The sequence below is a fragment of the Kwoniella shivajii genome, chromosome 2 (genome assembly GCF_035658355.1).
Source record: "Kwoniella shivajii chromosome 2, complete sequence".
NCBI classification, from domain to species: Eukaryota; Fungi; Basidiomycota; class Tremellomycetes; order Tremellales; family Cryptococcaceae; genus Kwoniella; species Kwoniella shivajii.
The window spans coordinates 2,086,663-2,103,972 of NC_085909.1; the positions used below are offsets into that span (position 1 = coordinate 2,086,663).

At 42.2% G+C, this 17,310-nt stretch overlaps 6 protein-coding genes across 6 annotated transcripts; 3 read left to right on the forward strand and 3 right to left on the reverse strand.

The window, feature by feature from the left end:
• Nucleotides 1-55: 55 nt before the first annotated feature.
• Nucleotides 56-3,605, reverse strand: IL334_002131 (uncharacterized protein; the record flags this gene model as incomplete). Its single annotated transcript, XM_062933877.1, has 9 exons — nt 56-553; nt 677-1,389; nt 1,473-1,683; nt 1,748-1,913; nt 1,971-2,566; nt 2,630-2,814; nt 2,880-3,135; nt 3,215-3,461; nt 3,535-3,605. The coding sequence occupies 9 exons, from the start codon at nt 3,603-3,605 to the stop codon at nt 56-58; spliced, it is 2,943 nt and encodes a 980-aa protein (XP_062789928.1).
• Nucleotides 3,606-3,978: 373 nt separating this feature from the next.
• IL334_002132 (ribosomal protein S12) lies at nt 3,979-4,874 on the forward strand (the record flags this gene model as incomplete). Its single annotated transcript, XM_062933878.1, has 4 exons — nt 3,979-4,153; nt 4,325-4,587; nt 4,724-4,796; nt 4,855-4,874. 4 exons carry the CDS (start codon nt 3,979-3,981, stop codon nt 4,872-4,874), a joined length of 531 nt encoding a protein of 176 aa, XP_062789929.1.
• A 99-nt stretch (nt 4,875-4,973) lies between these two features.
• On the reverse strand, nt 4,974-6,324 carry IL334_002133 (uncharacterized protein; the record flags this gene model as incomplete). The annotated part of the gene is made up of 3 exons (XM_062933879.1): nt 4,974-5,134; nt 5,293-5,902; nt 5,992-6,324. The coding sequence occupies 3 exons, from the start codon at nt 6,322-6,324 to the stop codon at nt 4,974-4,976; spliced, it is 1,104 nt and encodes a 367-aa protein (XP_062789930.1).
• Nucleotides 6,325-6,891: 567 nt separating this feature from the next.
• IL334_002134 (uncharacterized protein) lies at nt 6,892-8,933 on the reverse strand (the record flags this gene model as incomplete). The annotated part of the gene is made up of 4 exons (XM_062933880.1): nt 6,892-6,999; nt 7,105-7,481; nt 7,593-7,810; nt 7,897-8,933. The coding sequence occupies 4 exons, from the start codon at nt 8,931-8,933 to the stop codon at nt 6,892-6,894; spliced, it is 1,740 nt and encodes a 579-aa protein (XP_062789931.1).
• A 582-nt stretch (nt 8,934-9,515) lies between these two features.
• IL334_002135 (uncharacterized protein) lies at nt 9,516-12,665 on the forward strand (the record flags this gene model as incomplete). The annotated part of the gene is made up of 11 exons (XM_062933881.1): nt 9,516-9,768; nt 9,999-10,140; nt 10,222-10,318; nt 10,391-10,491; nt 10,560-10,691; nt 10,752-10,870; nt 10,922-11,356; nt 11,443-11,528; nt 11,591-11,723; nt 11,784-12,253; nt 12,321-12,665. 11 exons carry the CDS (start codon nt 9,516-9,518, stop codon nt 12,663-12,665), a joined length of 2,313 nt encoding a protein of 770 aa, XP_062789932.1.
• Nucleotides 12,666-13,461: 796 nt separating this feature from the next.
• On the forward strand, nt 13,462-17,135 carry IL334_002136 (uncharacterized protein; the record flags this gene model as incomplete). Its single annotated transcript, XM_062933882.1, has 15 exons — nt 13,462-13,762; nt 14,032-14,075; nt 14,143-14,162; nt 14,223-14,403; nt 14,466-14,532; nt 14,596-14,705; nt 14,814-15,068; nt 15,148-15,273; nt 15,349-15,664; nt 15,769-15,872; nt 15,943-16,055; nt 16,121-16,566; nt 16,641-16,901; nt 16,972-17,046; nt 17,107-17,135. The coding sequence occupies 15 exons, from the start codon at nt 13,462-13,464 to the stop codon at nt 17,133-17,135; spliced, it is 2,448 nt and encodes an 815-aa protein (XP_062789933.1).
• Nucleotides 17,136-17,310: the final 175 nt, after the last annotated feature.

Below are 17,310 nucleotides of genomic sequence, written 5' to 3' on the forward strand. Positions count from 1 at the left end.
AAGCTATCAAAGTCCAATCCAATGCATATATGTACTAAACAAGCACGACCCCTAATCACTTTCCATCTTTCCTTTGCTTCCTCTTCCTTCCTATCAGACTGCCTAAATGATTATCGAGTTTCTCAATACCCTTCTTCTCGCCAGCGGATGATGAAGCGGGAGCGGGCGCGGATGCAGGGGCGGGGGCATGAGCAGATGATGATCTGTTATCTCTCTTTCCACTTCTATCTCTCTTATCACCTCTTTCACCTCTTTCTTTTCTGTCACCTCTATCACCCCTCTCCTTCTTATCGCCTCTATCATTTCTACCACCTTTATCACCTCTGCCACTCTTGAATTCTCTCTTGTCATATTTGACTTTCTTCGACGATCCACCGTCATCATCACTGTCTTCAGCTGCGATAACACCTGATTTTCGTTTTTCACCAACACCAAACTCCCTTTTACCTCCTCTGTCGGATTTCCTGTCTCCGGATTTCCTATCTCCATTACTTCGCTCTTCCCTCGCTTGATCCCTATTTGAAGTGATTTTCTCCGCTCGTCTTCTTACGACCTATTGTGTGTCAAATGTGATTCAGCTGCAGATCCCATCTAGATTATACACTGACGCTACCCTCTCCCTTGTATTTCGTATGCGTTCCCATACAGCAAGACATGGGCACATGGAATCACTTACCTGAACATTTTCGATACTGAATTCAACTAATAAGGTTTTACCACCTCTCATTCCACCTTGTGATTTATCATCACCTTCATCTAATCTTTGATCCAACTTCTTTAACCTGGTTTCCAATTCTTCAACAGTTTCTTTCCCTGTTCCTTTGTTATCTCTGAGCAGATCAAGTGATTTTTGAGTTCGTTCTTTGATATCCTTCATTTCCTCTTTCCACCAAGTCCACATTAATTGACCTACTTCAGGATTATTATTTGTATATCTCAAAACTTTCAACGCATCTTTATGTGATTTCAACTCCAAGAAACCATATCCTTTTGATCTACCTTGTCCAGTGAGGGGATCGATCTTTTCAGTTTGTCTAACGATCTTTGATTGAATAACCACTGTTTCTCTTTCTTTACCTTTGCCCTTTTTGGATTTTCTAGCTTCCAAGGCCGCAGACAAAGTTTCATCCATTTCCTCAGTCCGAGCTAATCCCTCCCTTTCTTCTTTGGCTACTTCAGCATCGAATTCTCGTACAGCATGTATAGCTAATCTCTTCAATGTTCGATCAGTGGCGAATAGTGGTAATTGACGAATGGAAAGACGAGTCTTGGAGATGTATAATGAGGGATTTGATTTCAACAGTGTCTTTCGCGCATTGAATGATGCTTGTCGCTTTTCAACTTCTGCCTCAGGTAAAGAAGATGCAGCAGGAGAATTTGGGAAGATTACTGATATTGACAGAACAGAAAGGCATTAGCTATGCCAGCTTACGATGTGTCTCCTAATCGTATATCGTTAAATTTGTACTTACCACCTTCTCTCATGAGGTATGTATTCCTCTTGTCACCGGCATTTCTAGCTCTTTCACTGTCTTCCTTCATCAGACCAGCTTGTTCCCTTGTTACAGCTCTGGTCACTTCCAGTGTCCGTCCGTGCAAGACCAACCGGCTTGCGAGAGAAGAGGAAGGGTCTGCGGTAAGTACTGAAGGAAGTGCGAAAGGATTCTTGGCTCCACCTCCGAGCTATGCGTACACTCATCAGCGTGGAGCTTCCTCAGTGAAGCAAAGCTACTGTGTGTGGACTTACAGGCATAGCATTGGCACCTGTCTCCCTAGCTACTTTCTCAGCTTCCATGATAGCTTCATCTGCATCTTCAGTCTTCCAAAAGCATGCAAAGCCTGTTCCTCTAGATCGACCAGTCATTTTGTCCATTGTGATTCGAGCATATCGTAGTGGACCGAAAGATCGGAACCTTTATTGGTAGTCAGCATAAGCAGCATACCATATAGTCGAATGGTCCTCTACTCACAAAGTGTTGAGTTCCTGCTCTGTGGTCTCGAAAGGTAAGTTCCGGATGAACAAAGTCGAACCGACATCTACAGTGGGTAAAGTAGGTTTTACCGGTTCTTCCTCCTCCTCTTCCTCTTCTTCTGAGCCGGATTCAGCTTCCGACATGTCGACATCCTCGTCGGCTTTTTCGTCGTCATTATCATCGTCATCAGAACCCGAACCAGAATCTGATCCATCTTCACTAGCTGATCCCGACTCGGAATCTTCATCTGATCCAGATTCTGATCCTGAAGCCGATCCTTTATTCTCTTCATCATCACCTTCTACTTTTTTAGCTTCTTCCCATTTTTCCTTACTCAATGCGAAATCAACCGCCACTTCTCGTCCTTCTTTACCGGATCTCGTCTTGAGTACTTTTCCATTAACACCTTCAATAGCTCTTTCAGCATCTTTTCGAGTCAAGAACCAAACGAAGGCGAAACCTCTTGCCCTTGGTGGAGGAGGTGGTTTTGATGGATCGGCTGAGGGTGGTAATTTCGAAGGGAGGGTCGGTAAGTCAATAGTGTGTATAGGTCCATAAGGTAAGAAGGCAGCACGGAGGTCTTGTACAGTGGTCTGACAACCATTGTGGTCAGCAACCAATACAGCAGAGTCTCATTCAAGAAACTGTGTACTCACATCCCAAGCAAGATTTCTGATAATCAATCGACCGGCGTGACTTTGACTTTTGCCTTCACCTTTAGCTGATAATTTTTCAAGTCTCTTTTTCAATACACAAGATATTAAAGAACCTTTATAGGTATGTCCATGAAGTTTAGGCAATGCTTTCATTGCATCTCCATGAGAGGGGAATATGATGTTGGCTAAAAAGATTCATCTTATTGTAAGCTAGACTATCCAGGGATCGATCAGGTTTGGTTGAGCTCACCAGTATCTTGCGTAGTTTCACCTTCTTCGGAAGGAACGGGATAAACTAATTCTGCATTGGAATCGACTTTCCTCACTTTTTTCCATAAAACATTCTTCGTTATTCCTTCTGGTAAACCTGATAAAACCAAAGTTCTGATAGCGTTTGGATCCCCTGATTTCTGTTCTCCTCCTTCACCGCCAGCTGATATCTTGGGTTTTGGTTTTGGTTTGGAATCATTCTCTAGTGCAGCTGCTTTACGATCTTTGAGTGATGCCTATATTTAATTCCACATGTATCAGATCGATCGCCTTGGGATATCACCAGATAGAACGAAATGAAAATATTGGGCTCACCCTTTCACCAGCCAATGATACTCTGATTTTCCTATTTCCACCACCGAAAGAACCACCATTCAGTTCTTGCACTGCTCTTTGTGCATCTTCCAATAATGAATATGTGACATATCCTACACCTTTGGATTTACCAGTATCTTTATCAGTAGCCACGAAACCGTGCCTCACAGGACCAATGAATGAGAAATGGGTCAAGAGATCTGTGGATGTAGCTGTGTAAGGGAGTGAAGAGACGAATAGCGTTGTACTATAACACAGATTTCGATCATCAGCTAAAAGTCAACGGGAGAAGTAAGATGGTGAAGATGGAAGAAACTCACTTGACTCGTTCTTTTCGATCTTTCTTCGACCCTGATCCTTCGGTAAGAGGTATGAAATCCTCTTCTGACATTATGAGTATGTCTACTTTGCTGTAATATCCGTAGAAGCTGGATTGAATGTTTCCAACAACATGAAAGATGTTCTGTTCTGTACCAACTTTTCACAAAAATGGTATTTTCATAATTTATTTTTCTGATGAAATCCTTCTTTCGAGAGACAAAGTGCTCAATTCCGCCGGAAACAGCAACACGTGGGAGACAAATAGGGTTGATTAATGCCACATCATTCTTTGATTGTGTGATAACAAGGTCTTTATTCTTTCCTCTTGAGATGTTGTATCTCGATTTGACAGTTCAGCGATATTCTCTTCATTTTATCTCCAACGTCTTAGGATTTAATTTGGACACACCTTGACTGCCCGCCTCCTCTGGGCCGATCACACCATGTATTCAACAAGATCACTGCTCGCGTTGACGGCGTCTTTCTCACGTCTTGCTGTGAGGCCTCAAATCCCCCTTGCTTCCTCATCAAGATCAGTTTTACCCTCCATTCCTGTGGTCTCGAGGGAGATGAGAGGGTTCGCTTCTTCTTCCAAGTGTGAAGCTACTATTCAACAGGGTGAGTAAATCGCTGAGTCTTTCTACTGGGTCATGAATCCATACTGATCAACGGATTGACTATTTCATTTATGTTCAATCTTTTGTTTGAACCGTCATACTCTGATTCCACCTATATACTGCTACTCCTCGACATAATCCCTATTCTTTTCGTTCAATCATCAACTCGTAGTACTGAGAGGAGCACGTAAATCCACGAAAAGAAAATCGACAGTACCATTACTAGATAATTGTTTCCAGAAAAAAGCAGTTTGCGCAAAAGTGTACACTACAAAACCACGTAAACCGAATTCAGCAGTTAGGAAAGTAGCTAGAGTAAAATTAAGTAATGGTACTATGACAACCGCTTATATACCTGGTGAAGGACATAACTTACAAGAACATAGTGTCGTTCTAGTTAGAGGTGGTGGTGCTAAAGATTTACCTGGTGTGAGGGTGAGTAGATATCTCCCTTACGTTCAGGTCGCTTTACCTTTGTCATCACCAGTTTTCCTGTACTTTGTTTCGAGGGCTGGGATTGAGCGGAAGAGGTGGAAGCTGATATGTTTGTCATGTTACGTCCTTTGCATAGTACAAGATCATCAGAGGCGCTCTTGATCTGAATGGTGTAGCAGGCAGAATCTCAGCTAGATCAAAATTCGGTGGTGAGTAACTATGTCGAGAATGAACTGTCTATATGAGCTGACTTTGGTCGAATTTCAGTCAAGAAGGCTAAGAAGTAGTAGACGTCCTGATATTATGGGATACATATCCATCTATCTATGTACATGCATGATATTTACACTACTTGGATCACATTGATTCTTCAGAAGTTCCAGATGTTATGCAGCACCCACTGCAGTTCGTTTATAAACGAATCGTCTCACTTTATGGCCCCTTTCTTGACCTGGTCCAACACCATGTCCTTCACGCCAACATTCTTCGCAGTACAAATCATCTTCACACCCTGAGCAGACTAACGTAGCGTCCTTGTTACATATACCTGAATTGAGCATTATTTATCAGCGACAGTGAGCCGATTCACGTGTACGGCCAAGTCATACAAGGGGAACATCCAAAGACAGGGAAACGCAGAAGAGCAGAACATATAATCCGAAGAGCAGGAAAAACGAGGAGAAATGTGTAAACGTGTAAACATACAACACCAAGTATCCGTATCTTGATCCCTGTTCATTTCGAATCCAGGCAAATTCCAATTTTTAGGCGTTGGTAGATCTTTAGAACTGGTTTTACCTTGACCTTGACCTTGACTTTGACCTGGTCTCGCAGTTGAAGGTGATAATCCCATTAAAGCATTTAACCTTCTCTTAGTTTCCTCGTCCACGTCCACAACTTCTTCGTCGTCGTCGTCGTCTTGAGTATCTTGAGGTATATGTGTGGGTAAAGAAGGGAATGACAGTCCCTCCAGCTCATCTGAAACTTCTTCCGGTCGTTCTTCTGAAAGTTCATCATGATGATGATCATCGACATTTTTGTCGACCGGATCATGTAATTTATCCAGCTTAGCTTCTTCCAGTGCTTTCACTAAAATCTCCTCTTCATTTTCTTCGTCTTCTACATCGTCATCTCCACTGTCAGCTTCTTCTTCATTATCTTCGCCTTCTTTTCCATTTCCGTTATCAGGAAGATACGCTTTGGCTGCACGCAGTAGTGATCGCGCTTCTTGACCGAGGTCACGCTGTTGGTTATTTGATTCACTGTCATCTGAAGCGGCTGATGATTTTTCGAATGTATTCAAGTATTCTTGTATCTAAACAACCTAGAAATTCAGTAAAGAACAGAAAACGTATTTTCTCCCCTTGATTTCTCTTCAGACCTTGATTGAGAGAATGTATTCACCTCTTTATCTATATCCTCCTTTTCCCCATATATCGGGTATCCTGATCCTGATCCTGATCCTGATCCTGCTGGTAATGCTTTTTCTGATCCACGTAAATTACTTATCCTCTTCCTCAACTCATCCTCTTCTGTCTCGTCGCAATTACGGAGATTGACACCACCATCAAAGTGACCATTGGCTATCCTTTCTAATTCCTCTTCTTCCTCAATCGCTTTCCGAGCTGAATCTTCTATAGTACTCGCACTCGAAGGTCCCTCGTGTACATCTGAGACAGCATGAGTTGGCGCTCGAAGAGCTGCAAAGCGCGCTAGCAAGTCGTCTTCGTCAGACATCTGGACGCGACGATGAACATCAAGTTCATCGGCCGGAAAATAGAAGATAGAAGATAGAAGTTAGAAGATAGGAAAGATGGGATGAATGGATGGATGAATGGATGGATGGATGGATGGATGGATGGATGGATGGATGACCTCCACCCTGCTCGATCGGTCTAGGAAGTGAAACGCTAATCTGCTTGCGGCTTCTCATTCTGACTGTAGTCTCCAACAGCGACTCAAGCAAAGTATCAATTCCCAGAAAAATATACACATGAACATGCATGGGACAGTGATTTGACAGAGGACTATATATTATTGTCTGATTCAATTTAAACATATATATGCTACATTTTATACTAATTCGTCAAAGGACTATCAGGGTAAGAACCACTCAATTCTATAGTTTTCTTCCAACAATTTCAGGAGAGTACCTCATGCAGTCTGTATCTGATTTAACGGAGTTGGTGTTAAGATCATTTTAGAAAGACAAGATACTGCACTGTCAAATCTTTGAAAGTGAAGGGCCAATTGATATAAGAAAATCGACATGATACCGCAGAATGATCGTCTTTATCAGAAATCCTATAAGACAGATTGGGTTTCAGATTGTACTTGCGAAGCTGCTTCAGTCGCTGAATTCGTTCCGGGCATATCTGTTAGAGTGGGTTTGAAAAACATCGTTGTTATGTACTAAATTCAAGGATGAGAAGTCAGCAACGTCATTCTTCTCATTCCTCCACTCTCGTGACCATCCTCTCTGCTCTATACCACTGACAGCAAGGAATGATTACTCACCTTGGACCTATATCTTGTAGTGGTTCCAACACCTAACGTTCCATTTCTAATAGCACTAGCCGTTAGATGATTCAATACCACATGATTCGGTACTGCCAGAATCGAATTATCATCTAGTGCAGCTGGAGCATTCGAATATCCAGTTTGTTGAGCCATTAATGGATCATGAGAATCCCATAATCTCTTCGAATCACTGTTCAGAATTACTTTATCTAATATTCTGGGTAATGTAGGTGGGGCGGGTACGTTTGATAGATATGGAACTGATTTTAAGAATTGTGAATATTCTTCAGGGGAGAAATGGGTTGGTAGTTCTTCTATGTATTGATAAAGTGTTAATGCGGGTGGTATGACGGTTGTCCATAGTGATTCGTCGTCTGAACACAGAGGAAGGGAAAGATCATTAGCACAATGTGAATTACAAGAGCGAGCCGGATCCTATCACTGCGTGCCTTCCAACATCACAATCCCAAACGTAAAGGACTCACCATTCTCCTCTTTCACCGCCGGTTTAGCGTCCATGGCCCATTCCGCTCTCATCTCTTCCTCGGTCTTAGGAGCTTCGACGTCTATCCAGTTCACTAGGATACCATCGTCATCTGTCGCAGTTGATATGTTCTTTGAACAGATCCATGAATCGTCTACTATGAACTTCAGACGATACTGTCCCGGCGGAAGGCGCAGGACTGTATTGAAGTCGTGTGTGCTGTAGTTCAGAAAGGCAACGTGTCAGCCCCCAACGATGAGAGGAGAGAAAAATCAAGAAGAAACTGCTTGCAAACCCTTACTCACCTTCTCTGGAGCTTGATCCTTCCTTTCCAATTATCAGCGAAATTACCAGTGACGAAGACTGTTTTTCCACCTTGCGTCCAATGAATCGGTACATTCACTAAACCGTCATCAATCGGTACCTGTGCTGCTTGTTCCCCTTGGATATCTTTAGGTAAAGGTGTAGGAGCTTTCGATGGGGGAGGAGGCGATAAACCGCTTTGACCTTGTAGTTGAGATGGAGGAAGAGGTAATTTACTACTTCCTTGTTGTGGTGTGGATTCCTTGCCAATTCCAGATACAGGAATGGGTATGGGCATGGCCATTGGTTTGAGATTTTGTGTTGGTGTGGAAGGGAAATAAGGATTATTCGTTTCATGTCTAGATTGAATGTTGGTATTTGGCATTGAAATAGGAGCTGATTTTGATGAATTATCAAGTTTTGACATTGCACCCAAGGCGTTTGGGTTCGATAAAGGAGAAGCTGTTCTACCACCTAACGTCTGATGCCATTTCTTCTGTTGAGGAGTGATGATTGTTGAGGTTGAAGTGGACGTTGAGATTGGAATGTTACTTGCTGAAGAAGAAGATGTTGATGTTGTATTTGTGTTTGTATTTGTAGTGGAAGAAGTTTGATTATGTTTTACGGCAGTTGTTGACGGAGCTAGATGATGTGAAGTATGAGTATGTGTCGTGGGTACAGGTGCAGCTGGAGTCAAAGCTGCAGGAGTGAATGATAGTTTATTTAAATCAGGCAATTCTAATGATTTCCTACGTCTTGGCGAGCCACTTCTACCACTTGGTGAAGTTGGATTAGATGATTGAGGTGATATGTGTGTAGGTCTAGATGGCATTGGTAATCTCAAATTTGGATGATGTCTATTTCCTGATCCATGTCCATGTGAATGCCCGAAAACATGTCCGTGTCCACTATGACTACTACCATGCGTAGGTGAGTTCAAGTTGGAATCATCTTCCAATACATGTTTACCATTACCACCACCTTGACCACCATGATGAGGTGATGCATGTCCATTATGATGTGAAGGTGTGTTACCCATCTTGCACGAATGGACGATAAGATAGTGCGATTGAGGGTGAGTATGTCGCGTGGGAAAACTGGGGTTATCGAGTGGTTTGTTGGGGAAGTCGTGATGCGATGTTCACAATTGATCGTCAATGAGTGGCGGCGAGTGAGTGACAGCGTGTATGATAACAGATGTGCACAAAGAGAGTTTGATTTAGGGAGGAAATGAGAGTATCGTCAACAGAGGATATATGGTGTTAGTATGGTTATAACATTAAGTTATATGAGATTAAATACAATTGATGGAATTCCAATCAATAATGAATGATGTGGCGACGTTGATGAGGGGCTAAGTGCCGCCCGGTAGTGGCGTATGAGAGTATACCAGATTGGGTAATTCTAATGCATATCAACAATTCCCACCCCCCTTCTTATGTGGTAGTACTCGGCGACAATCTTCATTCGTGTCTTCCTTATCATTCACATTTTATCAATCAGAATCGCAGTCACACATATAGATACTTCTTTCACTCAACTAATATCACTCATATCATACATCATATCCTCAGATCAGTAACCTTTCTCCAAGAATTGAGAAGCTCAATCATATAGAAGCATGGCTACACGTCCTGCTCCTCCTTTACCTGGACAAGGAGGTGGTAGTAGTAGCAGTGGTGGTGGTGGTGGTGGCAGGAGACATAACTCGATACCACCTCAGTCAATGGCACCTCACTTACAATACGGCCATGGAAGTGGACAGGGGAATATGCAGGGACAGCAGCAGCAGTTCAAACAGAGGGCTAAACCGAGAGTGGGACAGTATGAGATTGAGAGGACGTTGGGGACGGGTAGTTTCGGTAAAGTCAAACGTGAGTGGCCTTTCACTGGCACTTCGGGGGGTGGGATGGGAGGGAGCCATGGTACACTACAAATGGATGCTTGGGGGTGGGATGGGGGGAAAGAAAGATCATTTATACAACATGGAAGAGATGACTGTACCACTATACCTACCAACAAAAGAGGATAGATGACGTATAACCACATCACATCACATATATATATGAAACGAGGTCTGTGCTTATTTAACTGTATTCATCAGTGGCAACTCATGCGATAACGGGTCATCAAGTGGCATTGAAACTCATCAATCGAGCCAAAATAACAACTCCAGATATGAATGCCAGAGTCAAGAGAGAGATTCAATATCTAAAAGTATTGAGACATCCTCATATCATCAAGCTGTACGTATCATCTCACACTGGTACCGTCTTCTTACTCACTTATGGACGTACCCAACTGATGGCTGACTGCGAATTGTGTAGATACGAAGTGATCACTACTCCCACCGATGTAATCATGGTCATGGAATATGCAGGTGAAGAGCTCTTCAATTATATAGTATCAAAAGGTAAACATGGGGTAAGTTATCCGTTGTCCTAGTATAGCAACCTCATGTCTCGACAAAGCTGATAGCCAAAACACATATCTTAGATGTCAGAAGAAGAAGCTCGTCGTTTCTTTCAACAGATGATATCAGCTATAGAATACTGTCATAGACATCATATCGTACATCGTGATCTAAAACCTGAAAAGTGAGTGATCACTCGCCTGTACTGCGCTGCGTTGAGACACTTATACCTACTGACACTTCGTACTTTAGCTTATTCCTTGACTCGAGACGCAATATCAAAATCGGTGATTTCGGTCTATCAAATTTGATGACTGATGGTGATTTCTTGAAAACAAGTTGTGGAAGTCCAAACTATGCTGCACCTGAAGTCATCTCTGGAAAGTAAGCAATCGATCATCGGATCACTGGCCACGGGACATGCTGATGACATGTTCGCTGTAGACTATATTCAGGTCCTGAAATCGATGTTTGGTCTGCAGGTGTAATCATGTACGTCTTACTATGTGGGAAACTACCTTTCGACGATGAACATATTCCAACTCTATTCAAGAAGATTGAGAGTGAGTCAAACCTCGCTTCCATTATCACTGAGCTGACCGACTCTACTGTAGATGGAGTATTCCACATACCTTCGCATGTATCTGAACCCGCACGACATCTGCTCAAGAGGATGTTGGAAGTCGATCCGTTGAAAAGAGCGACCATAGCAGAAATAAGGCAGATGCCATTCTTTCAAGAAAACCTACCACGTTACCTTGAACCATTACCTGAAATGGAACGTTACCCAGCATTACCAATGGATGACATGACAACTCTGTTACTTATAAATGAAGGTCAAGCGGATCCCAAGAAAGTGGCAGAATCAAAAGGGATGATGTTTACCGAAGATTTAGGTATAATAGATCCCGATATTGTTGGAGAAATATTAGAAAAAATCACTACTTATACTGAACCCATGGTTTGGGAAGCATTGCAAAGAGATGGTGATAATCAAGTTAAAGTCGCTTATCAATTAGTTAGAGATCATAGAAGGATTTTAAAAGATTGTGAGTTTGTCATTATCAGTCTGGTAAAATAACAACACCGATATTTACCGCTGGTCAGTACTGACACTGTACATCATTCTCAACAGCCGCTTACGGATTTGAAGATGAAGACATGTCTGCAATGGAGGAGTTCATGGCGTCTTCTCCTCCAGCCTGGAATGCAGATATCCCAGTGAGTGTCTTCTGACAACGCACGAGACAAAAGAATGACGCTAACGCCTGTTCTTGGCTCAGCCGCCTTCCCAAATGTCACACAATGGTGCAGATGAACACCCAGATATTGACGAAGATGTTGATCTAGAAATCCAAGATATACCAAATGCTCATTTCGATGTTTTAGATAGTAGTTTACCTGGCTATTTGACTCGTGAGTGAAACTCCTGCGAGTATTCCACACCAGGTATTGGCGCTTATATTGTAAATATAGCTCCGGGATCGGCAGGACCATCGACGGCAGCCGCTACGCCTACAGCTGAAGTTCCTGAAGATGACTCACAGCAAACAGCAGAAGCAGCTGCTCGAGCTCTACTATCTTCTCAAGTGAATATACCTGAACCACCCAGGAACAAATCAATGACAAAACCAAAATGGCACTTCGGAATAAGATCGAGATCGCCCCCGATGGAAGTGATGTTGGAGATATACAAAACATTGAACGTACTAGGTATGCAATGGAGAAAGAAGGAGGCGATTGAATTACCTGAAATTGGAGGTGCACCTCCAGGAGGATATACAGAAGAAGTCGAAGTTGCCCTCGATCAATACACTGAAACGAATAACGGAACAAGGCCTATAATGGGTAAAAAACCACCTACGAAAAAAGAAATGCAAGCTCAAGATAAACAAGCACAAAATCTATATCATGTTGAAACGAGGGCGAGGTATGGTGATGTTATTGTGAGTCTGTTTTGGTACAACAATATCGTGGTGTACGTGTTGACCTTTTTTATTTTCCGCGTACTAGGTTCGGATGGATCTTCAATTATATCGAGTGGACGAACAACATTACTTGGTTGATTTCCGTAATTTAGGATATTACATGGTGACTGAAAAAGAGAAAGACGTACCTGACGTATCAAGATACGATGGAGATATGGCATCAATGTTATCTGGACAGATAGGAACGATGTCATCCGCCTCAAGCACAGCCAATGGTACACCATCACTTCTGCCTACAGGTCCAGGATCCAAGCTCAAGGAGAATGGTGGCGGTGGTGCTCAAGGTCAACAAAGTATCGGAGGTGTTTCGGGGCCATTCCATTTCTTGGAAATGGCTTGTCAATTAATAGCTGAATTAGCTAGTGGATGAGGAGGTTGTTCGAGTTACTTGTGTTTTCTGGACGTAGTGGCGGACGTAGTAAAAGCGGAAGATGAAGAATATCGCGGAGATGATGTTGACCATCGAATCTTTCTTTGTGATGCAAGGGCTGGAGAAAGTGGATACGAATCAGATGATGAAGGTCATAAACTTCTGTACCCACCTCATCATGTTGAGATTCAAGGTGGAACAAGAGGTTGGTTTTATGGTGAACGATACTTTTAAATTTAGATTTCACTTCGCTTCTTACGTATCATATGTTCAGTTTACGTTTATAGAGTTTCTTCTTTTGTTTGTTTTGCTCCAAATTATCATCAAAGTATCATTACTCAGTCCATAATCCATAATCATTCGTGCGTAGTATAGATGGATATATATGAATATTACTGTAGCATATTTCGATATCTCCAGATGGTTTTTATACATGATGATTGAAGATGAATAGAAAAGAGGTTTTACTCGGAGATGATTTGATGTTTTCTTTGTCTAACCGGTTAAATGTCATCTGAATTGAATAACCGGTGATGGGAAGTGATATCGGGTATTCACCAGTTGACGGATATAACCGGATGGAATGTTCATTTGATTCGAGTGGGGAGGAGAAAACAGTTGGAAACTTGATTCGGTGAATGTCACAGTGAGCAGCAGTATTATATATTATATACCATATTGGCAAGTTCAAATCATTCAAAATTAGACATCAACTAGGCCCATGCCCTCGCCAGTACAGTGATCTCCTGAGACTCTTACAACGATTCAGCCACCACACCCACGAGCATAATACAAAATGGCAGAAAACCTACCTTCTCAAACGACTTTGACTACAGCCCCGTCAATACCTACCCAACCCAAACGATCCAAATCATCAGCATTGTTAACACCGAACCTACCAAAACTACCTATCCCACCTCTGAAGGAATCTTTGACAAGGTACTTGAGAGCTCTGGAAGGTCTTCAGACTCCAGAAGAGCATGAAAAGACTAAAGAGGTAGTGAAGGAATTCTTGCAAGGTGGAGAAGGTGAGAAATGGCAGAAAAAATTAGAAGATTATGCGAAAGAAAAAGAAAGTTATATAGAGGAGTTTTGGTGTGAGTTACTTTTTGAATTTTTGGGAGTTCAATTTGCTTTGGGACGGACAAGGAAGTGGATACGAAGATCAACCCGTAATAAAGATGGTCGAGGTGAATATGTTAGGAGGGGAAGAGAAGTGGATGAGCAGACTTTTTAAGGCGTCCAATTCATCTTTTCATCCGTGGCCTTCTATCGACAATGTTTAATCCCAGTCGACGAACTGAAGCAAACTTTGTCCTGGAATGATGGTGAAAACGCCAACTGATTCTTTCGTGAACACATACAGATGAGAGTTATCTATCCCATTCAGACTCGGTGGTATTGAGCTTGGTGAGTTCTCAAATCCCTTGTGATACCGCAATAGGAATAAGTCTGATTTTGATATTTACACTTTTAGAACCCATTCTTTGTGCTTTCGTAAGTCCGCCATAGCGAATTCCTGTACCTCAATGCTGACTATATGCATCATCACTACAGATCCGATGTAACCCCACGTACAGATCCTCAATTGTCTCGAGCAGCCTCTTTGATCCTTTCCTCGTTGTCGTTCATTCACGACTTACGAAATGGTTACCTCCAAGCGGACTCAATCAGGGGCACACCTCTGGATATGAGTCAATACGGAAGGTTATTCGCTACTTGTCGTGTGCCGACCGATGTAAGAAACTCTTTATACTGTTTGGAACCGGAACAGGCTGACACGAACGACATCGGATTCAGCGAGGATGTAGGATGGAAGTTCATGATGATAGTAAACATATTGTCGTGTTGAGAAGAGGACAATTCTGTGAGGCTGTCATGACTGTTCATATCAAGCACGAGCGAAGAGCTTATTCTGCTGCCTCTATAGATTGGTTCGATTGCCTTGATTCGAAGAACAGACCCCTCTTCTCTGATAGAGAAATTCTGAGCAACCTCGAAGCTATAGTGAAGGATGCAGACAAGACTCCTGTTCAAGCGGTACGTTCAAAACTTACTATACACATTTCTCTTATTCATAATTGATCGTTGTGTTCCCATCCATGTAATTTTTCCATCACAAAGCTGATTGCTCTGGTTGGGACGTAGGTCGCTAAAAACTCAGTTGGAATCCTGACAACTGAATCACGTAAAATCTGGTCAAGTCTACGAGCCGATCTAGTTAATTCGAACAAATTGAACGCATCTTGCTTATCAGTGGTCGAATCTGCCTTATTTGTTGTTTGCCTTGATGATGCCGGACCAGAAGACTTGGCGGAATTGTGCGGTAATTTTCTCTGTGGTGGATATAAATTGGAAGGTGGTATCCAAACTGGTACTTGCACCAATAGATGGTACGACAAGGTGAGTACACTCATCAACGTGATTAATTGAGAACGAGATACGTTGATTTGATAGGCTGATCAATGACGGACTAATCTAGCTACAAATTATTGTCTGTTCGAATGGTGAAGCTGGAATCAACTTTGAACATACAGGTGTTGATGGCCATACCGTCTTGAGATATGCTGCGGATGTATATACGGAACTTGTCTTGTTATTTGCGAAAGTGAGTTGAAATATTTTCAATAATAATCTTTTTCGTCATGTCAATTCATGAATGAAGCTCACCTGCCCACGGAAGACAATCAATCCTTCAACACCATCATTGTTTAAATCTAAATTATCACCCTTCTCAAAATCAGCTAAAAACCCACCTGCACCAGAAGAAGGCGAAGAAGAATTCGAAACTTCACCAAAGAAATTAGAATGGCGTCTCACACCTGATCTTCTGGCTGGAATAAGATATGCCGAAACTCGTATAAGTGATCTGATATGTCAGAATGATAGTCAAGCTTTAGAATTTAAAGGTTATGGAGGAAATTTCATAAAAAGGCATGGATTCAGTCCGGATGCTTTTGTGCAAATGGCTTTTCAAGCTGCTTATTATGGTTTATATGGTGAGTTCATCTTCATTCCCTGAAATGCAAAGTTAGTGAAATATCTATCTATTTGGACGTGAGCCATTATGGGGTTTTCAGCTAATGTTATGTGTAAAACACAGGCCGAGTGGAAAGTACCTACGAACCAGCTATGACTAAAGCTTTCTTACACGGAAGGACCGAGGCTATAAGAACCGTCCAACCTGAGGCCGTGGCGTTTGTAAAAGTGAGCTCCGTGTTCGAAGATCTCGTTACAGCCATGTCTGTCGCACAGAGCTCACAGTTGTTATTCCTAGGCATTCTGCTCTGATAACGCTTCCGTAACTGAAAAGATTGAAACATTGAGAAAAGCATGTAAGAAGCATACTCAATTGACCAAAGAATGTAGTCAGGGATTAGGTCAAGATCGGTGAGTAGTCCTATACCAGCCCTTCGTCTGAATCTTATCAATTCTGATCTGGATGGTTACAACAGACATTTATACGCAATGTATTCCCTCATCCGGAGGGACGTACAATCATATCATGCTTCTCGAGCGAGAGGCAGTTCTGCCACCAATGGGAACAGTGGAAGCTACAATGGCAACGGAAACGAAAGTCTTTCACCTTCTAATCAATCCGCATTACTGTTTTCTCCTCAAGCTACAACATCAGTCTTGTCGACAGATGGAAGTATCCATGATGGCAATGGTAATGGAAATGGCAACGGAGATATCAGTCCACCAGATGCACCTACACATGGACAAGTTCCAGGTTCTACAGCACCAGAATCAGAAAGGCAAAAACCCAGAGTACCAGCTATATTCAAAGATCCAGGGTACAACTTGCTAGGTACTAGTGTTTTGTCAACTTCTAATTGTGGAAATCCAGCTTTGAGATTATTCGGTTTTGGTCCTGTCACACCTGAAGGGTATGGTATAGGTAAGTCGTTCACATAAGACCGGGGGATGGACTTTGAAACCGGGAAGGCTGACTTTTGATGCGGATATTTACAGGATATATCATCAAAGATGAAGGTATATCAGTCTGTATGTCCTCGAAACATCTTCAGACCAGAAGATTATTACATACTCTTCAAGCATATTTGATTGAAGTTCAAAAGATGTTAATTCAACTTTGGAAAGAAGCGAATGAACGTCCAGAAGCTTTCATTGATCATACCGGACATATGAGAGATGCTAGAACAGGTAAGAAAATGAATAATGATGGTGATGGTGATGGTGATGCAGAAGGGGACGAAAGAGATGATGAATTATGTGAGTCGTCATCTTGTTTTACACCAAAAACATGAAATGCCTGTAGCTGATACATCATTTATACTTTCAGTGGGAGGTTTCGGTTTCTTCGATGTCGGCGTTCAATCTGGTTTACCACAAGCAAGAAGAAGGAGACCTACAGTTGGTGAGTTGTCTATTGACTTGTGAAAAAACAGTATCACCCAATTGACTTGTCGCAATACAGGTAAACAACTTGCAATCGCGGAGTACTAATGCGATCAAGAGGTTAAGAACGAGGGATTGTCATGTGGAAGGAACAGATATGTGGAATAATGTTGTTGTTGTCATTGTCATCCGGTGAGATGTAATGTTACGAGTTGCAATATCAGGATTTGCAATGAATGTACACAGTATATAAAAAATGCATATTTATCTGATTCTGACAGTG